Source organism: Antennarius striatus, chromosome 1 (genome assembly GCF_040054535.1).
Source record: "Antennarius striatus isolate MH-2024 chromosome 1, ASM4005453v1, whole genome shotgun sequence".
Lineage (NCBI taxonomy): Eukaryota > Metazoa > Chordata > Actinopteri > Lophiiformes > Antennariidae > Antennarius > Antennarius striatus.
The window spans coordinates 23,430,512-23,450,381 of NC_090776.1; the positions used below are offsets into that span (position 1 = coordinate 23,430,512).

Genomic DNA, 19,870 nt, shown 5'->3' on the forward strand with positions numbered 1-19,870 from the left:
AACCCCACTTTTCTCTAAGTCTTCGCAACGATAAATTTTATTTTTATTGGTCCAAATGGTTGCAACATATGAAGGTGATTACAATATAGGGAAAATGGAACACCTGGCTCTATAAACTTCTCACAAATAGGAAGAGAGCATTTATGGGTCTTTTCTGTATGTGGATGTCCTCGGACATAATGTGGTTTCCTCTGTGACACTCAGGTAATCCTAGTTGCTTTGACATTTCCCTCCTATGAACCCTGACAAAAAGCTAAGCTAAATATCAGCTGCACTGTTTCACCCCTGGCTATACGTTTATTACTCTGCATTTCCTGTTTATGTCAGAATGACAACTAAAAAATCAAACGTACTTATGTCAAACTGTCACATCGACTGTTCGTAATTTACGTTTCCGTTCAGCTCCCCAAAATATGATGAGTAGGTGAGCAAAATAAAAACGAGCTTAAAAGCTTCCAGAGCACAAAACAAGTCTGTTGTCCAGTCATCAGTTTAAGGAAGTAATAATAACAATCCTGTTTTTTTTTAAATTAACTAAATATAGTGACCCTGGTGGGACAGAGAGTCTGGAGTCCAACAAACCTGATGATATATTGATGTACTAAGTGGGGTTTTATGATTATTTCTAACTCACATCAATATAATGTTCAGTTTAAACTAAAATATGCATTTATTAAGTTAAAAGGAAGCAATAAAACTCCATAAGACCTTACAGAGCACTTAACTGGACAGGACAAAAAGAAGCTGAGCAACTCAGCTTAAAGTCAAAGTTTGACATATTTTGGGCTGTTATTTGCCTCAACCTTACCTCATGAAGCCAAGCTTTGAAACCTGCATTTGTATTGCATATTAAAAGTTTGTGCTCAAGTACACAAAACACTATAGCTGTTTTATGACTGTGTCTACTCAGAGTGATATTATCTATACATGAGCTATGAGGATATTCATTATTTTTATATTACTCTTTTGCATATTTTCCACCTGTTGCATAAAATCTATCGTCTTCATTAGTAAATTCTGCCCGTCTATGCTTATAATAGCCATTAGCCGGCCATGCATATTATTTCACTAAAAGTATAAAACCCAGAGGGGGGCTCTTATCTTTGAATATGAGTGCAATAAAGATCATTATGAATCCCTTAATGAAGTCTCCACTTATGTAACAGTTACGTCTGACTGGTTTCGGTGAAGCCTGGATCAAAGTACATACAGGACGCATGAATAAAAGAGTTTATCAGATGTAACTAACAGAAGTGTTCAGCAAGTCCCTGATGTTAACTTTTGTGAATTAATTATTTAGTATTGATGTCTTTTAGTCTGTATAAAACTTTGGTCCAGAGTGAACTATATGGATAGTTGCTATGTACATATAATATACCTCACAATCAGGGCACTTGAATGAAACAAAGCACTTTAGAAAATAATTAAGTTGATATGAAGCTTGAGAAAATTTTACACGTTAAGGTTTTTAACCTTACAAAGTACAATATCATTAGTACTGCATGATTGCTGGACCTGCCCCCGGTAATTTGGATTTGACGCCTCCTCATTAATCACTGTCACAGTTTAGCACTTCAGTTTTTTTTCATTGAAAATGTTATTTTTATTCAGTCTGTTTCAAAAAAGTATCCATCATCATCCCCACTGTGCATACACCTCCATCTTAGCAACATGACTAGTGCTGCTGCCAGGCTGGGGGTGCTATCATTCAGGGGTTCGGCTGTCATAACAGAAAGCAGGACGACTTCAGGAATTTATCAAAGATTGTCAGACAGGCTGGCAGAATGATACTGAAGTAGACAGACAAGCACACAGATATACAGGTACCAGGTCCAAAAATTGATGGGGAAAATGGAAGGAACTAGAGCGGGCATGGGCAACTACGGCCCACCAAACTTGTTTATAGCATATAATTAATTTTATATAATAAATGCAGTTGTAAATTTTTTTTTACAATAAGCCTTGCATATATACAGTTTGCTGACTATTTAAGGACAAAACCTTTATTATAATAGTTTTTACATGTTATTTGCATTAGTACAAATAAACAGTACATCCATCAGTTCTAACAGGGCAACAATTTTCCATATCTTGCTTCTGTGGATTGAAGGTTTTGTTGTTTACTTTTGTTGAACACTGAATGAATGAAGTCAATAATTAAAATTGGACCAGCTGTTATTTTGCCTTTAAACATAATGGTGTGTTTTTACATCCCTTGAGTACATTTTTTGTTTCTTCTGTCTCATTAACCAGAAACAGTTGACGTGTGCATCTATTCCTGAATATCAATAATTTTCAGGCTGACTTTAATTGAATTTTCTTCTTTAATTATTTTCTGTATTTATTCAGCTCCTGATTCATTTGGATTATTTCACGATGAGTATGTGGATATACTGTATGTTCTCAGCTTTTACATTATGTTTTTTGTTTGTTTGTTTTGTCTGTTGATTGGTTGGGATTTACATATAATGAAAGGTAATTATGACAGAGCATTGGTCCTCTTGAGGCATCTCTGCTTTGTAGGCTCTAGAGTAGACAGTTTCTACATGTCATTGAACTGTTTCAAACAGTTTTATTCTTCTGAGACAAAACAAGACCCATTAAGACTTCACCAGTCAATAGCATTGTTAGCCCCTAGATTCTAGAGGCTAGAAAAAGCTATCAAACATGGGGGTAGCAGTGTTGAAGCTCTGCAGGTGGTTAAAAGCCTCCATGCTGAACATCTGCTTTATTGAGACTTGTCCAACTATCTACGGGTCTGCTAAAGATGCAGCAGCCAGCAGAATGGCTAATGTGGGATAGGGCATTGCTAAGGCCGTCTTCATGTTTAATGATGATGAATATTTCACAGCTCACTCTTCCACTGTCACTATTAAAATTTGACTTGGACCGGCTGCCTTCAGAGGAGGATTAACACCTGTTTAACCTGCAGAGGAGCTAAACTATACTGAAATAATGATGTGCAACAGGAGCTGACAAAAACGGCATTCAGATGAATGAAAAGGAGGAGAGAAGCTGTAAAAAAGGAAGCAGAAATGAGCTCAAGGTTTAAAATTTTATTCATTACCTGAATATTTTAATAAACTACAGACATACAAGAGCTTTGATTGTATGTGAGGCTTTAAATCTAAGGGTGAATAAGAGATTCAAGGTAAAACAGAAAGGTTTGGATACCTCCCACTTGAACTGTCACCTTAATGTGGTGGGGGAGTTTGGCTACCCAAATGACCCTAGGATCTATGTTGTCGGGGGCTTTTTGCTCCTGATAGGGTCTTCCATGGTAAACAGGTCCTAGGTAATGCGACAGACTACGAGCAGTTCAAAATCCGCTATGAAGCAACAAGTCAAGGACCGTGACTTTGCCCGGTATGGTGCAACCAGGTCCCTCCCAGGAGCCAGGCGTGGGGTTGGGACTCGTATGTGAGCGCCTGGTAGCCATGCCTCTGCCCACCGGTCCCGGGAAGCAACCAGACCTTATGAGGGAGGTTTAGAGTTACCGACTAGTCAAACTCATCTTCACCCACAGCTTGGGCTCTGGAACAAAACCCCATGAGAGGGGCTGGACTCTTCACTTTTCTGGTGTTTCCCAGGGTGAGAGGTGGCGGGCTGGTGTGAGTTTACTAAAAGCCCCACAGATCAGCCGCCATATGCTGGAGTTTACCCCGGGGAATGAGAGGGTCGCATTCCTGCCCTTCGGGTCAGGGACAGGTACATAACTGTTATTTCAGCCTATGGGCTGACTGCCAGTGCGGAATACCAGTCTTTGTGGAGTTCCTGGGAGGGGTACTGAATAGTGCTCCATTGTTCTTCATGGGGACTTCAATGCTCACGTGGGCAATGACAGTGAGACCTGGAAATGGGTAATTGTGATGGACTGCCTCCCCGGTTTGGACACAAGTGGTGTTCTGTTATTGGACTTCTGTGCTAGTCACAGTTTGTTCACAAAAAACATCCCGTTTGAGCACAGGGATGTCCATAGGTGCACATCATTGACCCTAGGCCGAAGGTCAATGATCGGGATGCTGTCAAGCTGAAAAAGGAGTCTTGTTGAATTGTGAGACTCCAGAGGAAGCAGACAGGTACAGACAGGCCAGGCATAACGTGGCACGAGTGGTCATGGAGGCAAAAACGCAGGTCTGGGACACCCCTGGCTTAAAGAGAACAGCTGCTCCAGACAAGTCAGCATTTCTGCTTCTACTGAATAGATGAATTTCAGACTCAGTCACATCCTTCTATCCCTGATATCTATCCTTGATTCAAGTTCCATGTAAATCTGTCTGTAGTTTTTTATTTAAATGGCTGTCCCCATGGTACTCAAAATGCAAAAGAAAAATCATGGATGCACCCCTTCATCTGGATTGGATTCAGAATTTATAACTATGCCTGCCATACCTCTAAGTTTCATGGTAATCTTTCAAGAAGTTAAAGCATAAGTGACAAAAATGGTCATAAAAGTAGAAATTAATTCCTCATCTTTTCCTAAATATGGATCCAAAGCAAAATTTGAAGGATTTGTTCTGACTACATGTCCTTCTACTGTTTTCCCTTCTGTTATCAATCTGTTTTCCACACAGTGACCCCATAACGAACTTAATCTATTCATAGCAAAGCAATTCAGAAAACTATGGTAAAATAACTTATCGGTACTTTATAATTTAATAGTTGTTTTTGAGATATGTGTGCCTTTTTCAATGCGGACATTAGCCAAATTGTACCATGTGGTGATGAACCTTTATTCACATCCCTTCCTACTTTACTGAATGAACATGAGTTTTGTCTGGTCTAACGTGCTCTGGTGCATCATCTGGTGGCAATAAATGTTGTAGATACAAACTGTATGGCAGACAAATGCAGGAAGGAACTAGTTAATGAGGTAAACTGACCTTGATTACAGAGAGAGCCAAAGAAGCCAGACAGGCATTCACAATGGCCGGTGACGTGGTGACATGGCCCATCACTGTGAATGCACTGAGGACAAGATTGGCTGCAACGATGGCCGTAGAAGCCCTGCGAGCACGCTGCAAAGAACATGAACGTCATCGTTAGAAGGATGCCTGTAGAATTCAAGGACAAAGGGAAACTTTCTGATTATTGTATTGATTTTGGGTTACCACGCCGTTTTGATTCGAGCTGCATTTTAAAACAGCACACATATGAAAGACAAATGCACTATTTGTGTCCACACTAAGTGTATTCATGACTGTTCTTCCCTACAGACTGTCTCCCTCCAGGGTCAACCTGTTGGTTGCATTATGTCTACTTTGTCTTCCCTCCTGCACAAACCTTCTCGTATGTCTTTCTCAGGCCTTTAATTCGCTTTAATTGATGTTACTCTAAGTGGCAAGACAAGCTGATGCAGGCTGGTCTGCTGCTTCCCTCCCGCTGCAGGATTGTCCTAATTAAGATAATTGCCTAAACTGTGAACCAAAAGCCCTTAAATCTATCACCCTAATGCAGGGAGAGGCAGGGTAAAGCTGGTGTGTGTTACAGATACATTTCAACAAGTAGCCTCAGACATTATTTCAGATTTACAGTTCTCTCCATCAATACAATTTTAAATCACACCTCTTTATAACCTGAACACACTCCTTGGTGGTTTGCATTTACACACGTCAACAAACATCGCTCCTATATCTACCAAACTGATTAGGAAATTTGATGATCGAAATAAAATGGAGATATGGAATACAGCTGGAAGTAAAATTATCCAACCTCAAACAACTGATAAAAAAATTATTTTTTAAATATACTTGATGTACTGTGGGGCTTAAATAATTTTACTTCCAGTAGTAAGCCACATATTTGCAAGATTGACTGGAATGCGTCTGTGCATTTCTTTACTTCTTCTGCAGTTGGTGCCACGGTAGCCAGGAGCACACATACAAGTTCCATCCTCTGGGGAGCAGGAGCCACTGTTCTCACAGGTGCAACTGTAGGAGCAGTTGGGTCCCCAGCGCCCTTCCTCACAGACACTGTCGCAATGGACACCTGCAAAAAACATATGCAAAGACGCCTATTTTCAGTGTACAGTGTATTAACGCAAGGGCCTCTTTCTAATCCAACTACCTACCCGATGCTGATCATACAGTTTCAGATGTGTCACTCAAACATATCAAGAGAGGATGATGCAAAAAAAGAGTGGGTGAAGAAAAATGAGCAAAAGGCTTTTTAAGCACTGACACAGCAGGGGAGGGCTGTCAAGAAAGGAGGGACGTGAAAGATGCGGGAGCATTTACTTATCTTCCTATTACATAAATAAAGCTCATGGCAATCATCAGATTTTTCTTAAATCACAAAACAACAGTGATGTAGCTACTAAAAAACATCATCACACCACACATACACATCTAAACACAGTCTAAAATATCATACTCCTGTGTCATAATGTCACGTTTGCATAAAATCTAATAACACTAAGTCAGTAACATGCACTTTCAATACCACAAATGATAAGTAATTTATTTCAACTCATTCCCAAATACACAGCTCCATATACTATACTAAATGTGAATAATAATATTAATATTAATAATAATAATAATAATAATAATAATAATATCTTCAGTATGAGCTTGGAGTTGGAAGCTCAAGACAAGACACCAGAAAGTAGAAGCTGAAGGATGAACACAACAACACACATCTTGTCAGTAAAACATGAAGACTAGGAAGTTCTTCGAAATAAGAGTCTTTTTTTTTTCTGCAAGTATTTGAACCTCTGGAATAAAAATGGATGCTCTTTGGTGTGTACAACATGTACATTTGATTTTGTATCACTGAGAGGACATTATACATTGTTGAATTATTTCTCCCAGGACAATGATACATGTCACCATAATGACATTATATCAACGGCTGTTATAGGCCAAATTAAATAATGCAACTTGATTGCTTGACCCTGTAGCTTAAGGAATCCTCTGCTTATTATTAACAGTTTAAGAGTTTTCAAAAAAAAATCAATTACCATAATGGTGAATGCATTCTTTATGTTTATATCTATGCAACAAATCCACCAAATCCACATGAATGACTCTTATCTTCAATGACGTCCGGTGAGGTTTGTGGTTCATGAATATTCACAGTATAATTCAGTTTAAATACAATGAAATAAAAAAAACTTCATAATGTTTTGTATTAAATCTTGTACATGTGTCTTTTATTGTAGCATTGCTCAAAAATGAGAATGTTCATGTCCCTTTTTCATGAATTATAATAATAATGATGATACAAATAATATTAAATCCACTGCAGCTTTTATTCCAAAATATATTTTTGTAATATTTTCTGTACAAAAGTGAAAGGACTGAATTTTCCATGATTCTAACAATTTAAACATTCTGAGTCACCAGATCCAGAATATTGCATCCAGATGAGAGTTTGATGTGTGTTAGATCTTATGGTGTGTTAAGCACTGCAGTCATCCATGATGTTAGAAGCAAATTCTTGTAACCGCTCCTATCGTAAAATGCTAAAGAACAAATCATAACAAATAGATTTTTAAAAAAAAGACAATGAGCCAGATCATTAGAAACATTCATTGTTCCTTGGGCTGTAGCCTACCACTCCAAAAATAAAAGAAAAAATCTAAATCCATTCATAACTTCTGGAGTAATCCTACAAACAGATAAAAAAAACCAGCACCTGCATGAACATAACCTACTTGTCTGAGATAATTACAGATTTGTAACCCAGATATGTACTGAGGGAATTTACACCTAAAAAAAAACATGTACAAAATTACACTTACATCCCAGCATCATAAAATCAAACATGACTGGTCTTTTGGAATATAAATACAAAATGATCTCCGACATTAAGATTAAAAGAACTTTGAGCTTGCCTTACCTAATAAACTATCAGGTTGTATGAACAAATATTTAAAAATTCTCCAAAATCTGACTTTTTGCTCTATCATGTTTTGACGTGTCTCCGTCTTTCATCAGCCTTGCATGTATGTCCTAAGAGGCAGCAGTCTGTGTACTTAAAGCCGTCTTGCTGCTTGCAGATCAGAACTGTTTTTCCTCCCAGGAGACATTCTGGAGTCTCCAACACACCAGAGACTTACGTTACATTAATTCTTCGTCACACACAGCTGCACACAAACATGCTTATCATCCTATTTAAATACAGAAACAGGACAGCAGACAATTCAGAATTGGTTTTTGTGCACATAGAGTGTCTCCCTGCTCCCTTCTGCATCCTGACATATCTGCAGCTCATTAGAAACTTCCTTTGAATTAGCATATGAGAGAATATGAGAGTAGGGAACAGGCAGCCATTACAAGTCAATTAATAAACTACCTATGAGCCACAAAGTGGGTGAAAACTATTCATTAGCCAAAAACAAAGGGAGAGATGGAGGACGAGTGGGTGGGGACAGGAAATGAAGCAGAAGGCTGATTTAAACCTTGTAGCGCTACAGTACATTCTGACAGAATGTGGTATAAAGACAAAATCTGGTCCTCATTTCCCTAGATGCAACAGCATTGAGGGGAAGTCTGATAATGAGATCTGACACCAATAAATAAAAATGCTTCTGATTCAGTTCTGCTCTATACATCTTCCATAAACATATAACATATCACAGGTTCATACATACTAATTCTCTCTGGATATGTACTGTGGTGTTATAAAGATGGCAACACACAAAATAAATCATTACAGAGGAGGAAGGACGCTTTCACCCTAATAAAGGCACAGAAACAAATTGTTGATAGTGGAAAAACACCACAGAAGAATATTTTTTAATTGTCTTTCTTCATTTAACAGCAGTGAAATTGCATTTCTATTTGCTGAAATTTGATCATTTGTGGTGCACCTGTATTTCCTGTTTTGTTGGGCATGTTGTTTTCTTTTGCATCTTTTTTCTGTATTACACATGGTATTTAGTAATATTTAAAATCCTAGATCAGGAAACATGAATTAAAATATCTGGTTTAAAATGTTAGTTACTTTTTTTTTTGTTTTTATCTTAGTCTTATTTCTTCTTATGAAACAAAGATATGTGCAGTGGAAACTCAGGAACAGTGATATTTTATTTTTCTTACTTCTTACTTCCATGGCCTGAGCACCTGTCTAGTTTTTGATGAAACTTTGTGAAAGATTTTAGTGTGACCAGTGGAAAAACTCTTTACATTTGGGGCACATGTGAAACGTGGTGGATGTGTGCAGTACGCCATCTTTCACCTTGACTGACTCGGGTTTACTGGCAGGTTGTTTCAGTACTTTTTGTGCAAGACAGACCCTGAAGGACAAGTGGAAGAGATGCTGAAGCGAGGAATAGTGGATAGTGCTGTTGCAGGTTAGGTGAATTGGTCATACCAAATTTTCCCGTAAGTGTGAGTGCGAGCGTGAGTGGTTGTTTGCCAGGTGATGAGCTGGCATCTTATCCGCGATGTACCCCACCCGTAGCCGGCTCCAGCAGACCAGTGACCCCGCAAGGTGAATAAACAACCGTAGATGAGGTGATTGCTATGGTCTCATCTACAATAAAATGGATGACAGTAAGGGTCATGTGACTAAGACTGATGTTTGCATGCCTGAGAACTACCGTATGTTTTGTATTGTTCATAATTGTTCTCTACAGCATTTTAACTGTGTCCTTTCTGTCCTCTTACACTGGGACAAAAATAAATTACTGAAATGTGACCAAAGAGGATGGACACAGAGCAGCCATCAAGCTTTCAGCATATTTTAACCATTATAATACAAACATTCATTCTGAGATTTAGTGTCCTGTGTCAGACCGGGCTGGTGGATGATAAAAATGTTCTGATGACACATCTTTATCTGGCTATATTTTTACTATAACACCACAATAATTATCATTCATATCATCCATATCTCATGTTTGTCAAATTTCTAGCGATGTAATTACTTCTGACTTTCACCAATATATTGAAGTTTCTTTGAATGTTAAATGACTCCATGCTCATAAGCTCTCATATCAATTACTGAAAATCACAACTCTACTGACTGCTGAAAAGTGAATAAGCAGAGCAACACAACAAAAATTAAAGTTAAAAAAGCCTCAGAAAAAGAGGTGCTGAGACTGTTGATTTAGTTTCAAAATAAAGTTTCACACAAGAGTCTGAGAGTGATGCCAAGTCTCACTTGAAAGGTACTTTATCCACGGGGAACTCTTGTGAAGCTGAATTATTGAACAGAGCTGGGCTGTCAAACTCATCCATGCTTGCACCTCCATCAGCTCTGGAATTACACGTTTGAATTTTTATTCTGTTGTATTGATTTGTTGCCTCAGTTCCTGTCATGGTGTAGCCAGCAGTACCGCCCCTCTCCTGCCCTCCATTCAGGGGTTGGATGAGGTTTGTGAAAGTCTGTCCTCCAAACTCCACACTAAAGTGGAATCTACATCAGCATTATGAAAACAACTTCTTTATTCAAGGGTAGACCCCTTGTGTTTTTCCTAAGGTCACGCAACAGCAATTAAGTGGCAGAAGAAGTTTTTTTTCAATCCCCTGATAATTTAAAAAGTACTCTAAAGGTACTACAACTGCAAATTATCTTTTTTTTTGATATAGTGCCTGTTATTTAACCGTATTTTGATATTTTATATATAATTTTATTTCAAGCAAGAGTAACAGCAACAGTACTGTAATCTGTTTAAGGGGGTTAGGGACATCAATCACTGCAGCTTCAGGTTGTTTTGGAAATTGTTCGACTTCTACAGAGCAAAAGGAATTGTGGCCAAAAATAGAAGAGGCCTTACTGATAATCAGCTTGATGTATTCACTTGACCTAGTATGAAAGTTGTTTTGCGTGGTGTCTTTCCCACAATTGATTTATAGACAAAATGAAACCACTGATGGAGCGGCTGGGTACAGAGGGGGGTCAGCCCACCAGTTTATAGAGGTCACAGTGGTGAGGGTGGTCAGGTGCCTTAGTATCAAAGCAGATCGGTGAATGAATGAGAGTGTCCAGTTTTCTTTAGGGCAGTGGTTGATATCATTTTATAGAATAAAATATTGAATATAGAAAGTATGACATGTTCAATTGATTTCTAAGCTTCAAAGAAGCAATTCTTTACTCAATACTTGGAGGTCATTTGTGTTTGCTAAATAAATGTAAAACTATTGGGCCATCATTCCTGCATTGGACTTGGATGTCATAACATTGACTGTTATGGTTCATCAGCAAAAATAAAGATAACCCTGAAAGTACTGACTCACCTGTCCACCCTGCAAGACAATGGCAGAAGCCGGTCACTGGGTCACAGCCGTTGGCATTCATACAGTCACATCTCTCTCTGCAGTCCAACCCATATGATCCCTCCTAAAAATAGTGAGAGTGGACCACACAAAAATAAAGGAATATAATTATAATTACTTTAAATTATTAAATTAGTTTTAATAGATCTACCACAACCTGAACAAATGTAACCTTCCTCATGAAGCATTCCTTTACTCCCCTTGGACACTGCTTCAGGTCCCAATGTGCTGACTTGATTGTCCTATCTCTGTTACTGAAAGCAGTTTCTTCATATTAAGAACTGCATTCGCAGCTGAAGCAGGGGTGACCACATTCAAAAAGAGTTTAGATAATGAGTTACTAGGTGACTGGATGCATTGGTTATAGTTAAACCAGACTGTGGCTCAGCATGCATCCCTCACATGAGGCCTATTTTTCTGATGTTTCTTTCTGGAAAATCCACAAACTGCTAAAAGAAAGAAAAGGTAGAGTCCTGTGTGAACTGGTTAATATGCACACAGATGACCAAAGAAGCGTCTGGATGTTGAATCTGCGCTGTGATTGGGTGTTTCAATTCAAAACCAATTGCTGCTTCAGTTCTTGGAGGGATGCAGACACAGATGGTGATAACGTCACTGTACACCCTGAGCAGACAGTAGGGAGAAAGGCTAACAGCTAGCAAATTTTAACACTGGCGATACAGGATAATCTTCACGTATTTAGATAATTATACGATTGATTGTTTTGTACACAATGAGACCCCCACCTCTGCTTTCGCCACATACTTTGGAATTTCTGTTGACAGATCATGCCATGTCTCAGCAGCAAACTACTCACTCGGTATATCCACTGCTTGGCGAGCACTGACAAGCCATCCATCTTGCTCGCCAGTGCATTAACATTCCAAATAATTATATAAGAGATTGCTTGCCTTTTTTAGTCTGGTATCTTAACTATAGCCCTACCACTGACCCTGTAGCCTCAATATCTATGATATGTAATGCCTTATCTGGTCTGGTGCTATTGTCTCCAGAACCGGTAGACACTTTCTGGAATAAATAAGAAGACTAACTATTGGTTGCACTAAAAATATTTGTCTGTGGACACTTGTCCACACATATAAATAAAAACAAATATTCCTGTACTGGAGGATCAGAAATAAAAGTTGATGAAAAATGTGAAAGGTTGCTATAGGACAAGCGTCCTATAGGACAAAGACAAGCGTCTTTTACAGTGCCAGGTCAGGCATCACGTGAATAACGGCACTAGGTGAGTAAAACCTATGATGAACACTCACATGACACGGTAGTTCACAGTATTCGTCCCTCCAGCCAGGGGAGCAGGTGCAGGTTCCATTCACGGGGTCGCAGGCTGCCCCATTAACACACTGACAGGTTTCATTGCAGCTTAATCCCCAAGTACCACTGGAGCAAGGGATGGAGCAGTCAACACCCTGCCAACCTGGACAGACACAAAGTCCAAAGACCATCAGCACAAGGCCAGTATATTTCAACAGTACTAGAATCGTCTCCAAAAGCGATATCACCTAATCCAGTACTGCAAACCATGTTTTAAATACAGTAAAACAGGAACAATTTCTGAAAACAGCAGGTCTCTGTTCCTGGAAATCCCACATCTATTTTTTCTGAAAGGATATACGTAATCCAAAGTTCACTGGATGATTCCTGACCTCAGTCTCCTCCATCATGACAATAATCCTGTCTTCCACAAATTTATACTTTTTGAATCGTCTGTTTCTTACTAAATCCTAATTTGTCCAGTCATCATACGAGGAAAAACTCACTACCTGTTCTTTCAGTTGAAGTTGATTTTAGATCAGGTCACAGGTTCTTGTTTTACAAATGGGATTAATAGAGCAAGCATCTTCAGTGTTTTTTCTGTGTGTGTGCACAGTACACAGCATCTTATATGGACTGAACACAAACACATGACTGGAACATGTGAGTATAAGATGAAGAACATATTTAAAAATGAGAGCCCGGGCATCAGCCTACTGTCTACTATCTGACTTAAAATGGGGAGGATGCACTCATCTCATTTGAACTTGTCAGCTCTGGATCCTTTTTTGAAAAATCTTACGTGCTGTTATTGGCTTTTATTCTGTGATGGAAAGCTATTTTTTAAATTAAAAATTATATTGGTATGAGTGTCCTGATTTTATTTTATTTTATTCTTCAGGATATTGTCAAATATTGGTCAAAATTAATTTCTTAGGAAGACCACTGAGTTTGCCTCCGCATATTTTGAACTGTACAGCTTACAAGCATCTTGCATAATGATGATAGTCACATGATAAAAAAAGCAGGTTTAATATTCCTTTGAATTCCCCTTCCATTTTTCACCTCAAATGCTCTGAAAGAAGAAGCAAATACAGTTATAAAAGGTGAAGAAAGACACCGACTTGTTCTACCTAAAGATCTCCGGCCCCTGGCCACTTGTTCTGATGTCTCTGTACTTTAATTATCCATGTACCCCACAAGGTTCATTCATATTTAAAGATGCTGATATTGAGAGATATTAAGAAGTGAAATGGAGAGTAAAATAAGAAACAAGAAAAAGTTCTAGAGATTTTTAAGGTAGGCACTTTGGATGATTAGGAACATTACTAAAATACAAAATTAAATTGAATAAATCTGACCATAAAATAAACTTTAAGCATATTCAGGAAACACAGGAGCTATTTTACTTTAAATGTTTTAAATACATGTAGATAAAATAGTCTGTAGAAATATGATTTCTTAACGTAGTTATGTAATATATTTTAAAGCTTTATTTAGAAGCACTAATCTTCAAACTTATTATTACGTCATTTTTAAGGTTTTTTAAAAAAAAAATTATTGACATGTTTAAACTGTCATTCATGGCAGGCGTGGTGCATGGATTTCAAATATAGCTAGGCCAAAGCTATTTTGGCAGGCATTTTTACTTTCAGAAAAAAAAAAAGTAATGATAACCCTCCTCTGACTAACACAGGAAGTCTGGTCTCTTCAAGAAAATGTTTTCAATTCAAATATATCTTATTACTATTTGCATATTTTTTCACAGGAAGTACTGGTATATTAATCATCTTACTAGCCTCCTGTCGTCATATCTAGTTTTTGCAGTGTGTAGGCCAGCATGTCAACTCATCTGCAACAGTGATATTTTAATTCTGTTGGAATAAAAATCACCTTGTTCAGTTGATCTTGGTTGGATTACTATTACAAGTTGAGAGATGGACCTCTGGGTGAGCTATGTGGATTTTTACAAGAGCGAGGGAGACACACTGCTGTGAGACCATCAGCTTGTCTCATCGCAAGCAGTCCAGTGATATCAAGTCAAAATGGATGGGATGAGCGAGGCAGAGCTATCTCCTGCTTCGTCTTTGTGTTTTCTGGGTTCTTTTAATCTCTACAGGAAATACATAATACATTATCATTAAATATATTATCAGCTCTGAAACTATGTGACTTTATCTGAAGCTAACTGCGGATACACACATTCTACTCATCATAGAATGAAACTGATGGGATTTTAAATCTTTGAAGCTATTTATAAATCAGTGCCTGTTGTAACCAAGAAGTGAAATAATGTAGTTGTAGTTCACACAGACAGATGGCCATCGTCTCCTGTAGATCTGACTGCAGGCTCCTGCTATAGCCATCCTGAGGATGATGAGACACCTGTACTGGATTAAATTAGTAATGGAGTCATAGTAATGACATGCTGGTCTAGTCATGGAGAAAGTCATGTCAGTCTCTGTCTCTTATTCCAGATCATTTACACTGTTCAATGACGTCCATGCCTGTGTTAAATAAATCAAACTATTTTTTTGGAACTGTTTGTCCTTGGTTGGGGTGTCCCAGCTGACATTAGGTGAAGGTCTGACACAGTGTACAGGTTACCAGTTTATCACAAAGAGGTAGAAACATCCATTTATACTCACATTCACAGTGCAAGTAAGAAAAGGGCCCAAGTCGGGGTCCAAACCCACAACCTTCTTGCTGTGTTTTACATTTCTAGCCACCACTGTCCCTAAAAGCATAGACTTTAAAGTTTCCAAGAAAACACCAAGGACAGCATGCAATGTCTTATGACCCAACTTGTTTGTGGATGTGTAAAGTTTGGCGCCTCCATACTGTATGGTACTTTATGTGTAGCTTCATCTTGGCCGAGATATAAATTAATGTGAAAACAGAAACTTCAGCATTACGTACATCATGAATATAAAACTATATGAAGGACAAGAAGTATGACAAACCTTCTCTGCATGTACAGGAGCCATCAATGTGTGAGCAGGAGATGTCATTGTGGCAGGAACACGAGGACGTGCAGTTGGTCCCATAGAGGCCTACTGGGCAGCTAATAGAGCAGTCGTCACCCTGGAGACAAAAGATGGTCAGACAGACGTCACACACTACAGCGCATTCGTGAATAAAGTTTTTTTTTTTAAATTATGGTTTACTATGGTTTATGGTTTATTTAACTTTGATAGTTTGATATAATATAACTAAAATGCAGTAGTAGCACTTAAATTCCCAGAAGGTTAAGTAACTGACTGAGAGGAAAAACACAATTGAACATTCTGATGACATCGACTGACAGTGGATGAAACAAAGAAAAAAATTATCACAAGAGAAATGAACTGGAAGTACTGTTTAAAATGGAAGCGGAGGGTTTTTTTTAAAGAAATGTAGCTGTAGTACTGAATAGTCAGTATAACTACTGACAGAGTATTAGCAGGCATGAAGTATTTTGACAGTTATATCAACTTGATTGAATATCAGCTGACATTAGCTTCACATCGCAGATGTGTCGGTGTGTATAGTCTGAAAAATAAGAAGAAACTGCAGAACAGAAATCACAAATATGATTGAATGTAATTCTGAAACTACATCATTCACCATTGAGCCATGCTGGATCTGTCATCTGAAAAACAACACATTCAGAGTGTACTAAACACACACACACACGCACGCACGCACACGCACGCACGCACGCACGCACGCACGCACACACACACACACAGTCACACACAAATACCATTTTTATACATGTGTTGAAAATTTTCTTTTGTCAGATTGACAGATATTTATTTTCCACTATTTCCTAAATTATTTTATCATTAGCAGATTTTTTTTAAAATTTAAACAAAAAGAATTGGTTTTTTTATGCATAAATATGAAAGCCAAAGAGAGAGTGTTTGGACTTGCTGTTAAATGTATAAAGTACAGTATGTACAAAAATGTGTAAATGTGTTTTTAAATATAAGGATTACTTTTACATTAAATATAAGGATTACTTTTATATTACTAAATGATTATTATTTTTCAAATAAGGAAATATCACAAAAAGAAATCATCATTATTAGGATAAAAAAAAAATCCAGTATTGATGCTTGTCTGGTAAGGTTAAATGAAAAAAAAAAGGTTGTTAAGTTAAAGAACCAAATTATTCATATTCATAATGCATGTGATCTACAAGTTTGTCAAAAAAATCCACAGTAACACGAGTTCATAATAGATTTGTGTGTGACACCTGTCGGTCTACTAGCTGTGTTATGTGAAAATATTGTTGTATTTGTTTTCTTTGATAAGAACACTTTATTCATAACTTTATGAATAAAATGGTTCCAGCCGCTCATCCTCAGAGAAAGCTTTTCTTCAGGCTTCTCAGGTCTCCATCTATTAGTAGAATTAAATTTTGACAGAGATGCGGAGGATACAGGTGAAGGAGAGAGGTGATCACCACCGATGGAGTTCCAGGAGAGAAGCATGATGTCTACGCTTCTCAGATCAATAGAAGACATATTGACACACCTGCTAGAGGGACAGCTTGGCATTAGCCGGATGTGTAACCTTATTGTGTGCTGTTAGCATGCTGTGTAAGTAAGCTCCACACAACCTGAACCTCCACACTGTGGCATTGATCAGGACCTTCAACATATTATAAACTGTACTAATTAAAGTCGCTGCTTCCAACCTGCTGCCTTTAAAGCATCGTTAATCTAATATTCACAAAGCCAGCCAAATGTGCAAAGACAGGAGAAGAGCCTTATTAAAAAGTTGGTGAATTAAGGACTTTTTAAAAGAAACTTGTTAATAAATAACGTGTATGGGTGCAATAAGGGATATCATGAGAAATTCCCAGGGGTTGTAAGAGTTGCATGAAGTGATCTCTAGAATAACAAATAGATATGAATCAATTTATCCTGATGTTTATCAGTCGATCTTTAATTCAAAGAGGAAGTGTGGAACTTCAGTGGTTTGTGGATTAGTTTCTTTCTGGATAAATAAATAAATAAACAAATGAATAAATGCAGAAGGAAACCTTGTGAAATTATTTCCTTTTCATTGAAAGCAACACAATAGTTCCTCATGGTATGACAGATCTTCTGGTCTACAGTTCCCCATGTTTACAGGAATCTATCGATCTATTCAAAGAGATAACAAGACAACTTATAAATTCTGTTTAAAGTCGGTTTCTTGTCTACACACTGACACACACAGCGCACCAAACCGCAAGTCACAATCGCAGCATAAATTCAGTTTAAATCAATATGACTCAGAGAGCAACATCTATCTGAATTTGTCTGCGATAAACCAAACAGACATTCATCCACAGGACACATCCTGCTTTCAGCTGGTGAAGATGTTCTCAGTCCAATTATCACAATCCTGTCATCCGGGTTTCTCACCTCCTCTCACTGCTCTGCCACTGCAGTCTAAATACATACCTGAAAGGTCAGGCCCAGGGTCAAAAAACACTAGACTGTGACTTTATCTCAACAGACATTTTTGAAAGCTCAAAGGAGTTCATATTGTGAGTCTGTGGAGTGGAGTATTGACAGCAGTGTCCCAACCAACCAACCAACCAACCAACCAACCAACCAACCAACCAACCAACTGACTGACTACCAAGGACCACTGAAACCTCCATAGTAACTCAGTTCCCCATTATGTCCCAGAGAGTCTGACCCTCATGATATATCTATTACAAACCATCTGTTCAATCTGGAATCCCATCAGTTTCATTATTAGTCCGATAGTTTTGCAAGAGTAATGTTGGTTTTCTACCCCAATACATTAAATATAACACAGGGTGATATAGTGTTGAATTCACTCTCACTTCATCTGTTATTACTGCTTACACACACAACACCTCTGGCTTTTACACACTCTTTCCATTAGGTTGACCCACATCACTAGTTTGCACCTGCAGTAGCTTTTCATTTCAAACCACATAACTCTACGGCGAAAGCTGCACAGTCAACAGCACCTGATAAATTAACCTCTGCATGTTATAGAGCACACCCTGCACCTGCAGCTTCACATCCAGCACACATTGTGTTGGCTGGAATTAACAACACTCAGAAGAAATGTACCATTGCAAGGTCCCAGGTGTACCACTACAGTCGTATTTTATTAAGAGGGGCGAAAGGTGTGTGCTGAAGACATAATACTATATATTTCTTTATTTGAAAATTGTTTAATGTTCTAGGGGAGGGATTTATCTCATTTGTAATTCACTGATGCTACTGTGCTTGCTTTTGCTTTAGTGTGTTGTTATGAAAACACAGCTGCTGCAATGTGGAATTTGAGGACTGCACAGCTGCAGTGGGAGTGGATGTCAGCCCTGGATGTTTCATTTTGGACTTTCTTTTTTAATAGCTGATGGCTCCTTGTTAAAGAAATCGCTTGTAAAACAGTGGTGGAAGTGCATTTAAGTTTTGTATTCTACCAAAAGCAGTAATGACAGCAGTAGTAACAACAGAGCACACCTACAGCTGGTGATAAATGTATTATAATATTCTGTAATGTTATATATCTTAATTAAAACAGTTTGTTAAATTAATTAGGATAGCTGGATTGGTTTCTTTTACTATTTAACTTCAATGCTAAAATTACTACCACAACAGCTTGCCCAGCAACGGTGACAGATTAGTTTGATGGGCAGCAATATTTAAAGTTGGAGTAAAACATGTGGTTAATACTGAAATCAACATGCATCTTGTGGGATAGTTGGATTCCAGATAGATAGCAAGACAGACAGACAGTCAGATGCATGGGCATGACTCTATACTTACTATGTACCCTGGAGCGCATGTACAAGCCCCAGTGATGCCATCACAGTCGGCCCCATTGGCACAGGCACACAGCTCTCTGCAGCCTTCGCCATAGTAACCTGCTGGACAGGTTTCGTTACAATACAGCCCTGCCCATCCTGCAGCGCAAGTACACTCGCCTGATAGAGGGTGACAGCTGAGAGGGAAAGAAAGCACGTGTCATTGGTAGAATAAGGCACACGGTTACAAACAACAGCCTCTGCATGTTTACTTCAAGAACATTCACATTCAAATGAAACACAAATGGCAATACACATTATACTGTATACAATACAATAAACCAGTGACGTGCGGTGAGGTTCATGGCTGATTTCATCATAATTAGATTTACAAAAATATGAACCTGAAGTGTAGCTTACAGTTGTTGGCAAAAACCCCCCACTGTACATTAGATGCATAAGACAAATTATGGGAATTTAGTTCATTGAGTAAACGTCTTTGAACATTTTAATAGCGACATACAGAGAGATTGCATTACAGTCTCTCTGTATAGCATGCCAGCTCAGCAAGCCGAGCCAGGTGAGGCAGTGCCTCACCTGC

The 19,870-nt window shown here is 38.3% G+C and overlaps 1 protein-coding gene across 2 annotated transcripts in view; it reads right to left on the minus strand.

The window, feature by feature from the left end:
* LOC137593600 (multiple epidermal growth factor-like domains protein 11) overlaps nucleotides 1-19,870 on the minus strand; it is a 118,736-nt gene that overhangs the window by 14,380 nt on the left and 84,486 nt on the right. For both annotated transcript variants that reach the window (XM_068312481.1, XM_068312472.1), the window contains exons 10-15: nucleotides 19,292-19,466; nucleotides 15,467-15,587; nucleotides 12,503-12,666; nucleotides 11,187-11,289; nucleotides 5,842-5,988; nucleotides 4,884-5,018 (exon numbers count right to left, since the gene is read on the minus strand). In XM_068312481.1, the coding sequence (XP_068168582.1) occupies nucleotides 4,884-5,018; nucleotides 5,842-5,988; nucleotides 11,187-11,289; nucleotides 12,503-12,666; nucleotides 15,467-15,587; nucleotides 19,292-19,466 (845 nt within the window). The remainder of the gene's footprint in view (nucleotides 1-4,883; nucleotides 5,019-5,841; nucleotides 5,989-11,186; nucleotides 11,290-12,502; nucleotides 12,667-15,466; nucleotides 15,588-19,291; nucleotides 19,467-19,870) is intronic.